The sequence below is a fragment of the Dendrobates tinctorius genome, unplaced genomic scaffold, assembly GCF_039654945.1.
Source record: "Dendrobates tinctorius isolate UK_male_01 unplaced genomic scaffold, ASM3965494v1 ptg000049l, whole genome shotgun sequence".
In the NCBI taxonomy this organism is placed as follows: domain Eukaryota; kingdom Metazoa; phylum Chordata; class Amphibia; order Anura; family Dendrobatidae; genus Dendrobates; species Dendrobates tinctorius.
The window spans coordinates 24626203-24646019 of NW_027361717.1; the positions used below are offsets into that span (position 1 = coordinate 24626203).

A 19817-nucleotide genomic window follows, 5' to 3' on the forward strand; every position below is an offset into this window, starting at 1 on the left:
AGATTTGTCGGCTGCACATCCCTGATGCGAATCTCCCGTTCCACCACATCCCAAAGATGCTCTATTGGATTGAGATCTGGTGACTGAGGAGGCCATTTGAGTACAGTGAACTCATTGTCATGTTCAAGAAACCAATCTGAGATGATTCGAGCTTTATGACATGGCGCATTATCCTGCTGAAAGTAGCCATCAGATGTTGGGTACATTGTGGTCATAAAGGGATGGACATGGTCAGCAACAATACTCAGGTAGGCTGTGGCGTTGCAACGATGCTCAATTGGTACCAAGGGGCCCAAAGAGTGCCAAGAAAAAATTCCCCACACCATGACACCACCACCACCAGCCTGAACCGTTGATACAAGGCAGGATGGATCCATGCTTTCATGTTGTTTACGCCAAATTCTGACCCTACCATCCGAATGTCGCAGCAGAAATCGAGACTCATCATACCAGGCAACGTTTTTCCAATCTTCTACTGTCCAATTTCGATGAGCTTGTGCAAATTGTAGCCTCAGTTTCCTGTTCTTAGCTGAGAGGAGTGGTACCCAGTGTGGTCTTCTGCTGCTGTAGCCCATCTGCCTCAAAGTTCGACGCACTGTGCGTTCAGAGATGCTCTTCTGCCTACCTTGGTTGTAACGGGTGGCAATTTGAGTCACTGTTGCCTTTCTATCAGCTCGAACCAGTCTGCCCATTCTCCTCTGACCTCTGGCATCAACAAGGCATTTCCGGCCACAGAACTGCCGCTCACTGGATTTTTTTTCTTTTTCGGACCATTCTCTGTAAACCCTAGAGATGGTTGTGCGTGAAAATCCCAGTAGATCAGCAGTTTCTGAAATACTCAGACCAGCCCTTCTGGCACCAACAATCATGCCACGTTCAAAGGCACTCAAATCACCTTTCTTCCCCATACTGATGCTCGGTTTGAACTGCAGGAGATTGTCTTGACCATGTCTACATGCCTAAATGCACTGAGTTGCCGCCATGTGATTGGCAGATTAGAAATTAAGTCTTAACACACAGTTGGACAGGTGTACCTAATAAAGTGGCCAGTGAGTGTATATATATATACTGTACAGTACCACTCCTCCTGTCCTTTATATACACTGCACAGTACCACTCCTCCTGTCCTGTATATACACTGCACATTACCACTCCTCCTGTCCTGTATATATACACTGCACAGAACCACTTCTCCTGTCCTGTATATAGATACTGCACAGTACCACTTCTCCTGTCCTGTATATATATACTGCACAGTACCACTTCTCCTGTCCTGTATATATATACTGCACAGTACCACTTCTCCTGTCCTGTATATATACACTGCACAGTACCACTCCTCCTGTCCTTTATATACACTGCACAGTACCACTCCTCCTGTCCTGTATATATACACTGCACAGTACCACTCCTCCTGTCCTGTATATATACACTGCACAGTACCACTTCTCCTGTCCTGTATATATACACTGCACAGTACCACTTCTCCTGTCCTGTATATATACACTGCACAGTACCACTCCTCCTGTCCTGTATATATACACTGCACAGTACCACTCCTCCTGTCCTGTATATATACACTGCACAGTACCACTTCTCCTGTCCTGTATATATACACTGCACAGTACCACTCCTCCTGTCCTGTATATACACTGCACAGTACCACTCCTCCTGTCCTGTATATATACACTGCACAGTACCACTCCTCCTGTCCTGTATATATACACTGCACAGTACCACTCCTCCTGTCCTGTATATACACTGCAAAGTACCACTCCTCCTGTCCTGTATATATACACTGCACAGTACCACTCCTCCTGTCCTGTATATATACACTGCACAGTACCACTCCTCCTGTCCTGTATATATACACTGCACAGTACCACTTCTCCTGTCATGTATATATACACTGCACAGTACCACTTCTCCTGTCCTGTATATATACACTGCACAGTACCACTTCTCCTGTCCTGTATATATACACTGCACAGTACCACTCCTCCTGTCCTGTATATATACACTGCACAGTACCACTCCTCCTGTCCTGTATATATACACTGCACAGTACCACTTCTCCTGTCCTGTATATATACACTGCACAGTACCACTCCTCCTGTCCTGTATATATACACTGCACAGTACCACTCCTCCTGTCCTGTATATATACACTGCACAGTACCACTTCTCCTGTCCTGTATATACACAGCACAGTACCACTTCTCCTGTCCTGTATATACACTGCACAGTACCACTCCTCCTGTCCTGTATGTATACACTGCACAGTACCACTTCTCCTGTCCTGTATATACACAGCACAGTACCACTTCTGTCCTGTACATACACTGCACAGCACCACCCCTCATGTCCTTTATATATATACACTGCACAGTACCACTTCTCCTGTCCTGTATATACACTGCACAGTACCACTTCTTCTGTCCTGTATATATACACTGCACAGTACCACTCCTCCTGTCCTGTATATACACTGCACAGTACCACTCCTCCTGTCCTGTATATATACACTGCACAGAACCACTTCTCCTGTCCTGTATATATACTGCACAGTATCACTTCTCCTGTCCTGTATATACACACTGCACAGAACCACTTCTCCTGTCCTGTATATATACTGCACAGTACCACTTCTCCTGTCCTGTATATATACACTGCACAGTACCACTTCTCCTGTCCTTTATATACACTGCACAGTACCACTCCTCCTGTCCTGTATATATACACTGCACAGAACCACTTCTCCTGTCCTGTATATAGATACTGCACAGTACCACTTCTCCTGTCCTGTATATATACACTGCACAGTACCACTCCTCCTGTCCTGTATATATACACTGCACAGTACCACTTCTCCTGTCCTGTATACACTGCACAGTACCACTCCTCCTGTCCTGTATATATACACTGCACAGTACCACTCCTCCTGTCCTGTATATATACACTGCACAGTACCACTTCTCCTGTCCTGTATACACTGCAGTACCACTCCTCCTGTCCTGTATATATACACTGCACAGTACCACTCCTCCTGTCCTGTATATATACACTGCACAGTACTACTCCTCCTGTCCTGTATATACACTGCACAGAACCACTTCTCCTGTCCTGTATATAGATACTGCACAGTACCACTTCTCCTGTCCTGTATATATACACTGCACAGTACCACTCCTCCTGTCCTGTATATATACACTGCACAGTACCACTTCTCCTGTCCTGTATACACTGCAGTACCACTCCTCCTGTCCTGTATATATACACTGCACAGTACCACTCCTCCTGTCCTGTATATATACACTGCACAGTACTACTCCTCCTGTCCTGTATATATACACTGCAGTACCACTCCTCCTGTCCTGTATATACACTGCACAGTACCACTCCTCCTGTCCTGTATATATACACTGCACAGTACCACTCCTCCTGTCCTGTATATATACACTGCACAGTACCACTCCTCCTGTCCTGTATATATAAACTGCACAGTACCACTCCTCCTGTCCTGTATATATACACTGCACAGTACCACTCCTGTCCTGTATATACACTGCACAGTACCACTCCTCCTGTCCTGTATATACACTACATAGTACCACTCCTCCTGTCCTGTATATATATACATTGCAGTACCACTCCTCCTGTCCTGTATATATAGACTGCACAGTACCACTTCTCCTGTCCTGTATATACACAGCACAGTACCACTTCTCCTGTCCTGTATATACACTGCACAGTACCACTCCTCCTGTCCTGTATATATACACTGCACAGTACCACTTCTCCTGTCCTGTATATACACAGCACAGTACCACTTCTGTCCTGTACATACACTGCACAGCACCACCCCTCATGTCCTTTATATATACACTGCACAGTACCACTTCTCCTGTCCTGTATATACACTGCACAGTACCACTTCTTCTGTCCTTTATATATACACTGCACAGTACCACTCCTCCTGTCCTGTATATACACTGCACAGTACCACTCCTCCTGTCCTGTATATATACACTGCACAGAACCACTTCTCCTGTCCTGTATATATACTGCACAGTACCACTTCTCCTGTCCTGTATATACACACTGCACAGAACCACTTCTCCTGTCCTGTATATATATCAGGGCTGTGGAGTCGGAGTTGGAGTCGGTGCTCATTTTGGTGGAGTCGGAGTCGGTATAAAATGGACCGACTCCGACTCCTAAAATATATAATAAATTGGGTACAGTAATTCAATGCAGGATGTGCTGAATATTTTTTAATAGGAGTTTGGGAAAGTTATGAAATATCCTATAAATGGCTGTTCTATTCCTGATCTAAGGCTACATTCACACACAGCGTTTTTCCTGTGTTTTTTGAGGATACGTTTTTCCGCTGCAAAAGCTGATCATCTTTTTAAAAAACCGCATCACCTGAAAGGTTTTTGAGCTCATAGATAATGTTTTCAATAGCAAAAGCAGATTAGAAATCTGCTCTATCTATCCATTTATCCATATCTGTCTATCCATATCGTATCTGTACCAAAAAGAATGAAAACCGGGTAGTACACCAATATATATTCTGTTCTATCTAAATATCTTGATTATTGGATCATAAAAATGATTAAATGTCTGAGGTTCACATTGTACTACAATAAATTTTTCGCTTAAATATAAGCAATATGTGTGGGAGTCGGAGTCGGAGTCGTGGAGTCGGAGTCGGAGTCGGTGTAAGGGAAATTGAGGAGTCGGAGTCGCAGGTTTGGCTTACCGACTCCACAGCCCTGATATATATATTGCACAGTACCACTTCTCCTGTCCTGTATATATACACTGCACAGTACCACTTCTCCTGTCCTGTATATATATATACACTGCACAGTACCACTCTTCCTGTCCTGTATATATACACTGCACAGTACCACTCCTCCTGTCCTGTATATATACACTGCACAGTACCACTCCTGTCCTGCATATACACTGCACAGTACCACTCCTCCTGTCCTGTATATACACTACATAGTACCACTCCTCCTGTCCTGTATATATATATATATATACATTGCAGTACCACTCCTCCTGTCCTGTATATATAGACTGCACAGTACCACTTCTCCTGCCTTGTATATACACTGCACAGTACCACTCCTCCTGTCCTGTATATATACACTGCACAGTACCACTTCTCCTGTCCTGTATATACACAGCACAGTACCACTTCTGTCCTGTACATACACTGCACAGCACCACCCCTCCTGTCCTTTATATATACACTGCACAGTACCACTTCTCCTGTCCTGTATATACACTGCACAGTACCACTTCTTCTGTCCTGTATATATACACTGCACAGTACCACTCCTCCTGTCCTGTATATACACTGCACAGTACCACTCCTCCTGTCCTGTATATATACACTGCACAGAACCACTTCTCCTGTCCTGTATATATACTGCACAGTACCACTTCTCCTGTCCTGTATATATATATATATATATATATATATACTGTACAGTACCACTCCTCCTATCCTTTATATACACTGCACAGTACCACTCCTCCTGTCCTGTATATATACACTGCACAGAACCACTTCTCCTGTCCTGTATATAGATACTGCACAGTACCACTTCTCCTATCCTGTATATATATACTGCACAGTACCACGTCTCCTGTCCTGTATATATATACTGCACAGTACCACTTCTCCTATCCTGTATATATACACTGCACAGTACCACTTCTCCTGTCCTGTATATATACACTGCACAGTACCACTCCTCCTGTCCTGTATATATACACTGCACAGTACCACTCCTCCTGTCCTGTATATATACACTGCACAGTACCACTCCTGTCCTGTATATACACTGCACAGTACCACTCCTCCTGTCCTGTATATACACTACATAGTACCACTCCTCCTGTCCTGTATATATATATATATATATATATATATATATATATATACATTGCAGTACCACTCCTCCTGTCCTGTATATATAGACTGCACAGTACCACTTCTCCTGTCCTGTATATACACTGCACAGTACCACTTCTTCTGTCCTGCATATATACACTGCACAGTACCACTCCTCCTGTCCTTTATATATACACTGCACAGTACCACTTCTCCTGTCCTGTATATACACTGCACAGTACCACTTCTTCTGTCCTGCATATATACACTGCACAGTACCACTCCTCCTGTCCTGTATATACACTGCACAGTACCACTCCTCCTGTCCTGTATACTGTACACTCACTGGCCACTTTATTAGGTACACCATGCTAGTAATGGGTTGGACCCCCTTTTGCCTTCAGAACTGCCTCAATTCTTCGTGGCAGAGATTCAACAAGGTGCTGGAAGCATTCCTCAGAGATTTTGGACCATATTGACATGATGGCATCACACAGTTGGCGCAGATTTGTCGGCTGCACATCCCTGATGCGAATCTCCCGTTCCACCACATCCCAAAGATGCTCTATTGGATTGAGATCTGGTGACTGAGGAGGCCATTTGAGTACAGTGAACTCATTGTCATGTTCAAGAAACCAATCTGAGATGATTCGAGCTTTATGACATGGCGCATTATCCTGCTGAAAGTAGCCATCAGATGCCTGTTCTTAACTGAGAGGAGTGGTACCCAGTGTGGTCTTCTGCTGCTGTAGCCCATCTGCCTCAAAGTTCGACGCACTGTGCGTTCAGAGATGCTCTTCTGCCTACCTTGGTTGTAACGGGTGGCAATTTGAGTCACTGTTGCCTTTCTATCAGCTCGAACCAGTCTGCCCATTCTCCTCTGACCTCTGGCATCAACAAGGCATTTCCGGCCACAGAACTGCCGCTCACTGGATTTTTTTTCTTTTTCGGACCATTCTCTGTAAACCCTAGAGATGGTTGTGCGTGAAAATCCCAGTAGATCAGCAGTTTCTGAAATACTCAGACCAGCCCTTCTGGCACCAACAATCATGCCACGTTCAAAGGCACTCAAATCACCTTTCTTCCCCATACTGATGCTCGGTTTGAACTGCAGGAGATTGTCTTGACCATGTCTACATGCCTAAATGCACTGAGTTGCCGCCATGTGATTGGCTGATTAGAAATTAAGTCTTAACACACAGTTGGACAGGTGTACCTAATAAAGTGGCCAGTGAGTGTATATACACTGCACAGAACCACTTCTCCTGTCCTGTATATATACTGCACAGTACCACTTCTCCTGTCCTGTATATACACACTGCACAGAACCACTTCTCCTGTCCTGTATATATATACACTGCACAGTACCACTTCTCCTGTCCTGTATATATACACTGCACAGTACCACTTCTCCTGTCCTGTGTATATATATATACTGTACAGTACCACTCCTCCTGTCCTTTATATACACTGCACAGTACCACTCCTCCTGTCCTGTATATACACTGCACAGTACCACTCCTCCTGTCCTGTATATATACACTGCACAGAACCACTTCTCCTGTCCTGTATATAGATACTGCACAGTACCACTTCTGTCCTGTATATATATACACTGCACAGTACCACTTCTCCTGTCCTGTATATATATACTGCACAGTACCACTTCTCCTGTCCTGTATATATACACTGCACAGTACCACTCCTCCTGTCCTGTATATATACACTGCACAGTACCACTCCTCCTATCCTTTATATACACTGCACAGTACCACTCCTCCTGTCCTGTATATACACTGCACAGTACCACTCCTCCTGTCCTGTATATATACACTGCACAGAACCACTTCTCCTGTCCTGTATATAGATACTGCACAGTACCACTTCTCCTATGTATATATACTGCACAGTAACACTTCTCCTGTCCTGTATATATACACTGCACAGTACCACTCCTCCTGTCCTTTATATACACTGCACAGTACCACTCCTCCTGTCCTGTATATATACACTGCAGTACCACTCCTCCTGTCCTGTATATATACACTGCACAGTACCACTTCCCCTGTCCTGTATATATACACTGCACAGTACCACTCCTCCTGTCCTGTATATATACACTGCACAGTACCACTCCTCCTGTCCTGTATATATACACTGCAGTACCACTCCTCCTGTCCTGTATATATACACTGCACAGTACCACTCCTCCTGTCCTGTATATATACACTGCACAGTACCACTCCTCCTGTCCTGTATATATACACTGCAGTACCACTCCTCCTGTCCTGTATATACACTGCACAGTACCACTCCTCCTGTCCTGTATATATACACTGCACAGTACCACTCCTCCTGTCCTGTATATATACACTGCACAGTACCACTCCTCCTGTCCTGTATATATACACTGCACAGTACCACTCCTCCTGTCCTGTATATATACACTGCACAGTACCACTCCTCCTGTCCTGTATATATACACACTGCACAGTACCACTCCTGTCCTGTATATACACTGCACAGTACCACTCCTCCTGTCCTGTATATACACTACATAGTACCACTCCTCCTGTCCTGTATATATATATACATTGCAGTACCACTTCTCCTGTCCTGTATATACACTGCACAGTACCACTTCTCCTGTCCTGTATATACGCAGCACAGTACCACTTCTCCTGTCCTGTATATACACTGCACAGTACCACTCCTCCTGTCCTGTATATATACACTGCACAGTACCACTTCTCCTGTCCTGTATATATACACTGCACAGTACCACTTCTGTCCTGTACATACACTGCACAGCACCACCCCTCATGTCCTTTATATATACACTGCACAGTACCACTTCTCCTGTCCTGTATATACACTGCACAGTACCACTTCTTCTGTCCTGTATATATACACTTCACAGTACCACTCCTCCTGTCCTGTATATACACTGCACAGTACCACTCCTCCTGTCCTGTATATATACACTGCACAGAACCACTTCTCCTGTCCTGTATATACACTGCACAGTACCACTTCTCCTGTCCTGTATATACACACTGCACAGAACCACTTCTCCTGTCCTGTATATATATCAGGGCTGTGGAGTCGGAGTCGGAGTCGTGGAGTCGGTGCTCATTTTCGTGGAGTCGGAGTCGGTATAAAATGGACCGACTCCGACTCCTAAAATATATAATAAATTGGGTACAGTAATTCAATGCAGGATGTGCTGAATATTTTTTAATAGGAGTTTGGGAAAGTTATGAAATATCCTATAAATGGCTGTTCTATTCCTGATCTAAGGCTACATTCACACACAGCGTTTTTCCTGTGTTTTTTGAGGATACGTTTTTCCGCTGCAAAAGCTGATCATCTTTTTAAAAAACCGCATCACCTGAAAGGTTTTTGAGCTCATAGATAATGTTTTCAATAGCAAAAGCAGATTAGAAATCTGCTCTATCTATCCATTTATCCATATCTGTCTATCCATATCGTATCTGTACCAAAAAGAATGAAAACCGGGTAGTACACCAATATATATTCTGTTCTATCTAAATATCTTGATTATTGGATCATAAAAATGATTAAATGTCTGAGGTTCACATTGTACTACAATAAATTTTTCGCTTAAATATAAGCAATATGTGTGGGAGTCGGAGTCGGAGTCGTGGAGTCGGAGTCGGAGTCGGTGTAAGGGAAATTGAGGAGTCGGAGTCGCAGGTTTGGCTTACCGACTCCACAGCCCTGATATATATACTGCACAGTACCACTTCTCCTGTCCTGTATATATATATACTGTACAGTACCACTCCTCCTGTCCTTTATATACACTGCACAGTACCACTCCTCCTGTCCTGTATATACACTGCACAGTACCACTCCTCCTGTCCTGTATATATACACTGCACAGAACCACTTCTCCTGTCCTGTATATAGATACTGCACAGTACCACTTCTCCTGTCCTGTATATATATATACTGCACAGTACCACTTCTCCTGTCCTGTATATATATACTGCACAGTACCACTTCTCCTGTCCTGTATATATACACTGCACAGTACCACTCCTCCTGTCCTTTATATACACTGCACAGTACCACTCCTCCTGTCCTGTATATATACACTGCACAGTACCACTCCTCCTGTCCTGTATATATACACTGCACAGTACCACTTCTCCTGTCCTGTATATATACACTGCACAGTAACACTTCTCCTGTCCTGTATATATACACTGCAGTACCACTCCTCCTGTCCTGTATATACACTGCACAGTACCACTCCTCCTGTCCTGTATATATACACTGCACAGTACCACTCCTCCTGTCCTGTATATATACACTGCACAGTACCACTCCTCCTGTCCTGTATATATACACTGCAGTACCACTCCTCCTGTCCTGTATATATACACTGCACAGTACCACTCCTCCTGTCCTGTATATACACTGCACAGTACCACTCCTCCTGTCCTGTATATACACTGCACAGTGCCACTCCTCCTGTCCTGTATATACACTGCACAGTACCACTCCTCCTGTCCTGTATATATACACTGCACAGTACCACTCCTCCTGTCCTGTATATATACACTGCACAGTACCACTCCTCCTGTCCTGTATATATACACTGCAGTACCACTCCTCCTGTCCTGTATATATACACTGCACAGTACCACTCCTCCTGTCCTGTATATATACACTGCACAGTACCACTCCTCCTGTCCTGTATATACACTGCACAGTGCCACTCCTCCTGTCCTGTATATACACTGCACAGTACCACTCCTCCTGTCCTGTATATATACACTGCACAGTACCACTCCTCCTGTCCTGTATATATACACTGCACAGTACCACTCCTCCTGTCCTGTATATATACACTGCACAGTACCACTCCTCCTGTCCTGTATATATACACTGCACAGTACCACTCCTCCTGTCCTGTATATATACACTGCACAGTACCACTCCTCCTGTCCTGTATATATACACTGCACAGTACCACTCCTCCTGTACTGTATACACTGCACAGTACCACTCCTCCTGTCCTGTATATATACACTGCACAGTACCACTCCTCCTGTCCTGTATATATACACTGCACAGTACCACTCCTCCTGTCCTGTATATACACTGCACAGTGCCACATCTCCTGTCCTGTATATACACTGCACAGTACCACTCCTCCTGTCCTGTATATATACACTGCACAGTACCACTCCTCCTGTCCTGTATATATACACTGCACAGTACCACTCCTCCTGTCCTGTATATATACACTGCACAGTACCACTCCTCCTGTCCTGTATACACTGCACAGTACCACTCCTCCTGTCCTGTATATATACACTGCACAGTACCACTCCTCCTGTCCTGTATATATACACTGCACAGTACCACTCCTCCTGTCCTGTATATACACTGCACAGTGCCACTTCTCCTGTCCTGTATATACACTGCACAGTACCACTCCTCCTGTCCTGTATATATGCACTGCACAGTACCACTCCTCCTGTCCTGTATATATACACTGCACAGTACCACTCCTCCTGTCCTGTATATATACACTGCACAGTACCACTCCTCCTGTCCTGTATATATACACTGCACAGTACCACTCCTCCTGTCCTGTATATATACACTGCACAGTACCACTCCTCCTGTCCTGTATATATACACTGCACAGTACCACTCCTCCTGTCCTGTATATATATACACTGCACAGTACCACTCCTCCTGTCCTGTATATATACACTGCACAGTACCACTCCTCCTGTCCTGTATATATACACTGCAGTACCACTCCTCCTGTCCTGTATATATACACTGCACAGTACCACTCCTCCTGTCCTATATATATACACTGCACAGTACCACTCCTCCTGTCCTGTATATATACACTACAGTACCACTCCTCCTGTCCTGTATATACACTGCACAGTACCACTCCTCCTGTCCTTTATATACACTGCACAGTACCACTCCTCCTGTCCTGTATATATATACTGCACAGTACCACTCCTCCTGTCCTGTATATATACACTGCACAGTACCACTCCTCCTGTCCTGTATATATACACTGCAGTACCACTCCTCCTGTCCTGTATATATACACTGCACAGTACCACTCCTCCTGTCCTTTATATACACTGCACAGTACCACTCCTCCTGTCCTGTATATACACTGCACAGTACCACTCCTCCTGTCCTGTATATATACACTGCACAGTACCACTCCTCCTGTCCTGTATATATACACTGCACAGTACCACTCCTCCTGTCCTGTATATATACACTGCACAGTACCACTCCTCCTGTCCTGTATATATACACTGCACAGTACCACTCCTCCTGTCCTGTATATATACACTGCACAGTACCACTCCTCCTGTCCTGTATATATACACTGCACAGTACCACTCCTCCTGTCCTGTATATATACACTGCACAGTACCACTCCTCCTGTCCTGTATATATACACTGCAGTACCACTCCTCCTGTCCTGTATATATACACTGCACAGTACCACTCCTCCTGTCCTGTATATACACTGCACAGTACCACTCCTCCTGTCCTGTATATACACTGCACAGTGCCACTCCTCCTGTCCTGTATATACACTGCACAGTACCACTCCTCCTGTCCTGTATATATACACTGCACAGTACCACTCCTCCTGTCCTGTATATATATATACTGTACAGTACCACTCCTCCTGTCCTTTATATACACTGCACAGTACCACTCCTCCTGTCCTGTATATACACTGCACAGTACCACTCCTCCTGTCCTGTATATATACACTGCACAGAACCACTTCTCCTGTCCTGTATATAGATACTGCACAGTACCACTTCTCCTGTCCTGTATATATATACTGCACAGTACCACTTCTCCTGTCCTGTATATATATACTGCACAGTACCACTTCTCCTGTCCTGTATATATACACTGCACAGTACCACTCCTCCTGTCCTTTATATACACTGCACAGTACCACTCCTCCTGTCCTGTATATATACACTGCACAGTACCACTCCTCCTGTCCTGTATATATACACTGCACAGTACCACTTCTCCTGTCCTGTATATATACACTGCACAGTAACACTTCTCCTGTCCTGTATATATACACTGCAGTACCACTCCTCCTGTCCTGTATATACACTGCACAGTACCACTCCTCCTGTCCTGTATATATACACTGCACAGTACCACTCCTCCTGTCCTGTATATATACACTGCACAGTACCACTCCTCCTGTCCTGTATATATAGACTGCAGTACCACTCCTCCTGTCCTGTATATATACACTGCACAGTACCACTCCTCCTGTCCTGTATATACACTGCACAGTACCACTCCTCCTGTCCTGTATATACACTGCACAGTGCCACTCCTCCTGTCCTGTATATACACTGCACAGTACCACTCCTCCTGTCCTGTATATATACACTGCACAGTACCACTCCTCCTGTCCTGTATATATACACTGCACAGTACCACTCCTCCTGTCCTGTATATATACACTGCACAGTACCACTCCTCCTGTCCTGTATATATACACTGCACAGTACCACTCCTCCTGTCCTGTATATATACACTGCAGTACCACTCCTCCTGTCCTGTATATACACTGCACAGTACCATTCCTCCTGTCCTGTATATATACACTGCACAGTACCACTCCTCCTGTCCTGTATATATACACTGCAGTACCACTCCTCCTGTCCTGTATATATACACTGCACAGTACCACTCCTCCTGTCCTGTATATATACACTGCACAGTACCACTCCTCCTGTCCTGTATATACACTGCACAGTGCCACTCCTCCTGTCCTGTATATACACTGCACAGTACCACTCCTCCTGTCCTGTATATATACACTGCACAGTACCACTCCTCCTGTCCTGTATATATACACTGCACAGTACCACTCCTCCTGTCCTGTATATATACACTGCACAGTACCACTCCTCCTGTCCTGTATATATACACTGCACAGTACCACTCCTCCTGTCCTGTATATATACACTGCACAGTACCACTCCTCCTGTCCTGTATATATACACTGCACAGTACCACTCCTCCTGTCCTGTATACACTGCACAGTACCACTCCTCCTGTCCTGTATATATACACTGCACAGTACCACTCCTCCTGTCCTGTATATATACACTGCACAGTACCACTCCTCCTGTCCTGTATATACACTGCACAGTGCCACTTCTCCTGTCCTGTATATACACTGCACAGTACCACTCCTCCTGTCCTGTATATATACACTGCACAGTACCACTCCTCCTGTCCTGTATATATACACTGCACAGTACCACTCCTCCTGTCCTGTATACACTGCACAGTACCACTCCTCCTGTCCTGTATATATACACTGCACAGTACCACTCCTCCTGTCCTGTATATATACACTGCACAGTACCACTCCTCCTGTCCTGTATATACACTGCACAGTGCCACTTCTCCTGTCCTGTATATACACTGCACAGTACCACTCCTCCTGTCCTGTATATATACACTGCACAGTACCACTCCTCCTGTCCTGTATATATACACTGCACAGTACCACTCCTCCTGTCCTGTATATATACACTGCACAGTACCACTCCTCCTGTCCTGTATATATACACTGCACAGTACCACTCCTCCTGTCCTGTATATATACACTGCACAGTACCACTCCTCCTGTCCTGTATATATACACTGCACAGTACCACTCCTCCTGTCCTGTATATATACACTGCATAGTACCACTCCTCCTGTCCTGTATATATACACTGCACAGTACCACTCCTCCTGTCCTGTATATATACACTGCAGTACCACTCCTCCTGTCCTGTATATATACACTGCACAGTACCACTCCTCCTGTCCTATATATATACACTGCACAGTACCACTCCTCCTGTCCTGTATATATACACTACAGTACCACTCCTCCTGTCCTGTATATACACTGCACAGTACCACTCCTCCTGTCCTTTATATACACTGCACAGTACCACTCCTCCTGTCCTGTATATATACACTGCACAGTACCACTCCTCCTGTCCTGTATATATACACTGCACAGTACCACTCCTCCTGTCCTGTATATATACACTGCAGTACCACTCCTCCTGTCCTGTATATATACACTGCACAGTACCACTCCTCCTGTCCTTTATATACACTGCACAGTACCACTCCTCCTGTCCTGTATATACACTGCACAGTACCACTCCTCCTGTCCTGTATATATACACTGCACAGTACCACTCCTCCTGTCCTGTATATATACACTGCACAGTACCACTCCTCCTGTCCTGTATATATACACTGCACAGTACCACTCCTCCTGTCCTGTATATATACACTGCACAGTACCACTCCTCCTGTCCTGTATATATACACTGCACAGTACCACTCCTCCTGTCCTGTATATATACACTGCACAGTACCACTCCTCCTGTCCTGTATATATACACTGCACAGTACCACTCCTCCTGTCCTGTATATATACACTGCAGTACCACTCCTCCTGTCCTGTATATATACACTGCACAGTACCACTCCTCCTGTCCTGTATATACACTGCACAGTACCACTCCTCCTGTCCTGTATATACACTGCACAGTGCCACTCCTCCTGTCCTGTATATACACTGCACAGTACCACTCCTCCTGTCCTGTATATATACACTGCACAGTACCACTCCTCCTGTCCTGTAAATATATATACTGTACAGTACCACTCCTCCTGTCCTTTATATACACTGCACAGTACCACTCCTCCTGTCCTGTATATACACTGCACAGTACCACTCCTCCTGTCCTGTATATATACACTGCACAGAACCACTTCTCCTGTCCTGTATATAGATACTGCACAGTACCACTTCTCCTGTCCTGTATATATATATACTGCACAGTACCACTTCTCCTGTCCTGTATATATATACTGCACAGTACCACTTCTCCTGTCCTGTATATATACACTGCACAGTACCACTCATCCTGTCCTGTATATACACTGCACAGTACCACTTCTCCTGTCCTGTATATATACACTGCACAGTACCACTCCTCCTGTCCTGTATGTATACACTGCACAGTACCACTTTTCCTGTCCTGTATATATACACTGCACAGTACCACTTCTCCTGTCCTGTATATATACACTGCACAGTACCACTCCTCCTGTCCTGTATATATACACTGCACAGTACCACTCCTCCTGTCCTGTATATACACTGCACAGTACCACTTCTCCTGTCCTGTATATACACACTGCACAGAACCACTTCTCCTGTCCTGTATATATACACTGCACAGAACCACTTCTCCTGTCCTGCATATATACACTGCAAAGTACCACCCCTCCTGTCCTGCATATATACACTGCAAAGTACCACCCCTCCTTTCCTTTATATACACTGCAAAGTACCACTCCTCCTGTCCTGCATATATACACTGCACAGTACCACTCCTCCTTTCCTTTATATACACTGCACAGTACCACTCCTCCTCTCCTGTATACATACACTTCACAGTACCACTCCTCCTGTCCTGTATATATACACTGCACAGTTCCACTCCTCCTGTCCTGTATATACAGTGCACAGTTCCACTCCTCCTGTCCTGTATAAATATACACTGCACATTACCACTTGTATACTGGGTGCAGTTCTCCGTATCTGAATTATTCTCCTGATCTGTTGATGGAGTGATGGCATTGGGCTTCAGGAGTGTCTGTATTGGTGGAGTTATCATTTTCTAATTACGGGTAGGGGATAACTTTCCAATTGCTGGGAACCCCCACGATCACGAGAACTGGAACTCTGAAGAGCACTATGTAGATGGAGCGGTTGTTGATCATGCGCACTGACGCACCATTCACATGTGTCTCCACATGTGACCAAGTAAAAAAAATTTCACCAGTTGGTGGGGGTAGGGGCCACTATAGTATGTGGGCTGGTGGGCCTAGTGTGCCAGGACAGCTCTTTTGTCCCAGTCTGGCCCCAACTACACATATCCCACTGGAGAACTGGGGTTGTGAAAGGAATCAAGGCATCGTTCACAACTAAAACCCTGTCTGGGAAAAATGTGTAGGTTAAAGATGATGAGGCTTGGAGAGTTGAAATGAGGCCTAGTATATCACATAGAGAGGTAGAATAATATTGTTACCGACCATTCATATTTAGGTACACCTTGACGTGGCTTGATGGCTTTTTCACTTTTTGTTAAAAAATATTATATGTACTTTATGTTTTTAGTAGCTGAGTTCATGTATTCATTAATCGCAGTGTGATGATGTATAATGTATGCATAGGGTCATTAGGGTCATCTGAACATGCTTGAATGTCAGCAATCTATTGATGGATTCAGTAACAACAGGGTTTTTGGAGCTCTGGGGATCATCATAAAGAGGGTAATAGCTGCAAATCAGTGCAGAATGAAAATTAGGTTTTATTGATACACGTAACATGGCTAACTCTGTATATATACAAAACTGGGAATAGCCGTATAGATCATTGCAGTTTTAGGAAAATCAGAACTTTTGAGACAATAATATAGGCTTGTATTTATTAGAAATATACATTTTTTTATGAAAATGTTATTTCCTTGATTAATTGTTATTCTGCAATTTTCCAGCTCTGAGCTCTGCAGCTCCCAATATAAGAAATGTACGTTGGTGTGTGACGTCAGATACTGAAGAACAAAAGTGCAATGATCTGGTGACCTCTTGTCATGTAGATGAGATTCTACTCACGTGTGTGAAAAAATCCAGCACCGAGGACTGTGTGAGAGCGATCAGCGTGAGTACATCATCATGGAAGTCCACTTGTTGAAGGGTCCATTGACATTAGGCTGATCACAAAGTGTCTCACCTGCAGGGGGCAATGACTTTCGGGTGTAATCCTTGGGAAAATGAAGCATTACATAAAGCCCACTAAAATCAATGGTTTGTGTGCTGCAGTACAGGACAGGTCCTCCCAGGTGTGAGACCATCTTTGTAGATAGTGGTACACACCATTCTGGCCACTGGATGAGATTGGGTATCTGAAAATGGATTGTCTAACTGATTCTTTCCAACTCTCCTAGAATATCTGAAAAACAGACCTCATGGATTTGCTTCTAGAATTGGCAAATCTCCTCTCGAAACTTTCCAGTGTAAGGTTTAATTGAGTGGAGACCTGCCTCGCTATAAGGATTTTAGCTTTTACACAAGACAAGTAGTGATTTATCATTTAGAGAGAAGATAACCACATGATACTGACCCTTTATTCCATTTTTTTATACGGCAATACATTTAATATTCAGTTATTTTGTTTTTTAGAAGAAAAAATTAATCTGTTATTTTGAAATAAGTATAACTATGATATTAACTTTTAATATTGATTAAAATATATTAGAAAATTATTAGAAGTAAATCATTTAACAATCAAAGAGTGAAGATCTGTTGTATTCACTGTCTAGTAAGAAACATTCCCGTCAAAGTTTTTATCTTCTTAATATATTGCAAAGTGAGAAGAACAGCAATCCTGTGACGTCTCTAGGTGCACGGATAGGGTCCTGACCCGTCACATACAAACAGTGCAAGAATCCAGCACCCAACCGGGTGACTCTATTTACAATGTGTAGAAGGTGTACAAAACGTTTCAGTCATCAGACCTTCATCAATTTTACATTAAATGGTTCAAATAGATTCAGAGAGATTCATATATACAGCATATGCGGCTTTTTTTATTTCCACCCAAAGCTTGTTTTAAGGCTATGGTGAGCCTATGGTAGCCTGCCGCCTGGCAACTCCTGTGGCTGCAGTGACCATTGCTCATTTTGCCTTTCTACCCAGCTAATTCTTCTCATTTTCCATTAGGTCTATGACATCACGTATTAAGAAAGACTAGCTAGATCCTTATAAGTTCTATATGGAAACAGGAGGTCTCTTTTCCCTGTATGAGTCACGAGTCACCGCAAAAGTCCCTGGCGGGAGGAGGAGCGGAGCAGCTGGGCCAAGAGTTGAAGAGGATTTTTACAGGAAACAGAAAGTCGCTGTTTGTATATAGAGCAGAGAAAAAAGATGAATTTATTGGGTAGAAAATGTTGATAAGAGTGCTTCTTTATTGATAACCGAGAAATTAAAATAAAAAATTTCTGGTGTAAGAAAGCTGTTTTCAAATAACCTTTCTGAACATTACAAAAGAGCTGGAATTTATTAGCCAAAGCACATTATGGCTACAAATTTACCACTCGCTCTAATGACTGTGTAATACTCAATCTATCCTCTTGGGGCACTGCACAAAAACTGGCATTTATTGATAGATTCACCTGATCGCTGCGGATTGTTGTGGTCACCTTATAGTCGGGGACCCACTTAAGAAAAGCGAATAGAAGAAATCATTATCAGTGATAACCCTTTTGCTTTTCAGAATGGAGAAGCAGATGCCATCTCTCTGGATAGTAAAGACGTTTACAAAGCTTCATTGGATCCTTTTAATTTGAAGCCCATCATGACTGAAGCTTATTCTGAGAGAGGTGAGCGCTAACATTAGTAGTCACCTCTAATCATTGCTGTGAAAGAACTAAACTATTTTATGTATCTAGAATCAACTCTCAACAATCAGAAATAAACCTTATTTCTATGGTCCTATCCTAACCAAGTTATTGGATTTATTACACACCATAAGGTCAGCTCACCAGCACTATGAAATAACAAAGAAGGTACAAGTACGAAAAAGAAGATGCTACAAAAGTCAGCAGAATCTCTGTGGCTTAAACGGATATATCAAACTTTCCAATTATTTTACATTTTTCTTGCTCAGCTACCCTTCAGGACTCCTGAATCTTATTTTTTTTTCTATATTTAAAACTCTATTACCCCTGATTCAGGAGTAATGGAG

General features: G+C 43.8%; 1 protein-coding gene across 1 annotated transcript in view; it reads left to right on the forward strand.

Moving 5' to 3' along the window:
* Positions 1-19817, forward strand: part of LOC141091149 (saxiphilin-like) — a 149979-nt gene that overhangs the window by 10042 nt on the left and 120120 nt on the right. The window contains exons 2-3 of the mRNA XM_073576547.1: positions 17569-17732; positions 19347-19452. Of these exons, the coding sequence (XP_073432648.1) occupies positions 17569-17732; positions 19347-19452 (270 nt within the window). The remainder of the gene's footprint in view (positions 1-17568; positions 17733-19346; positions 19453-19817) is intronic.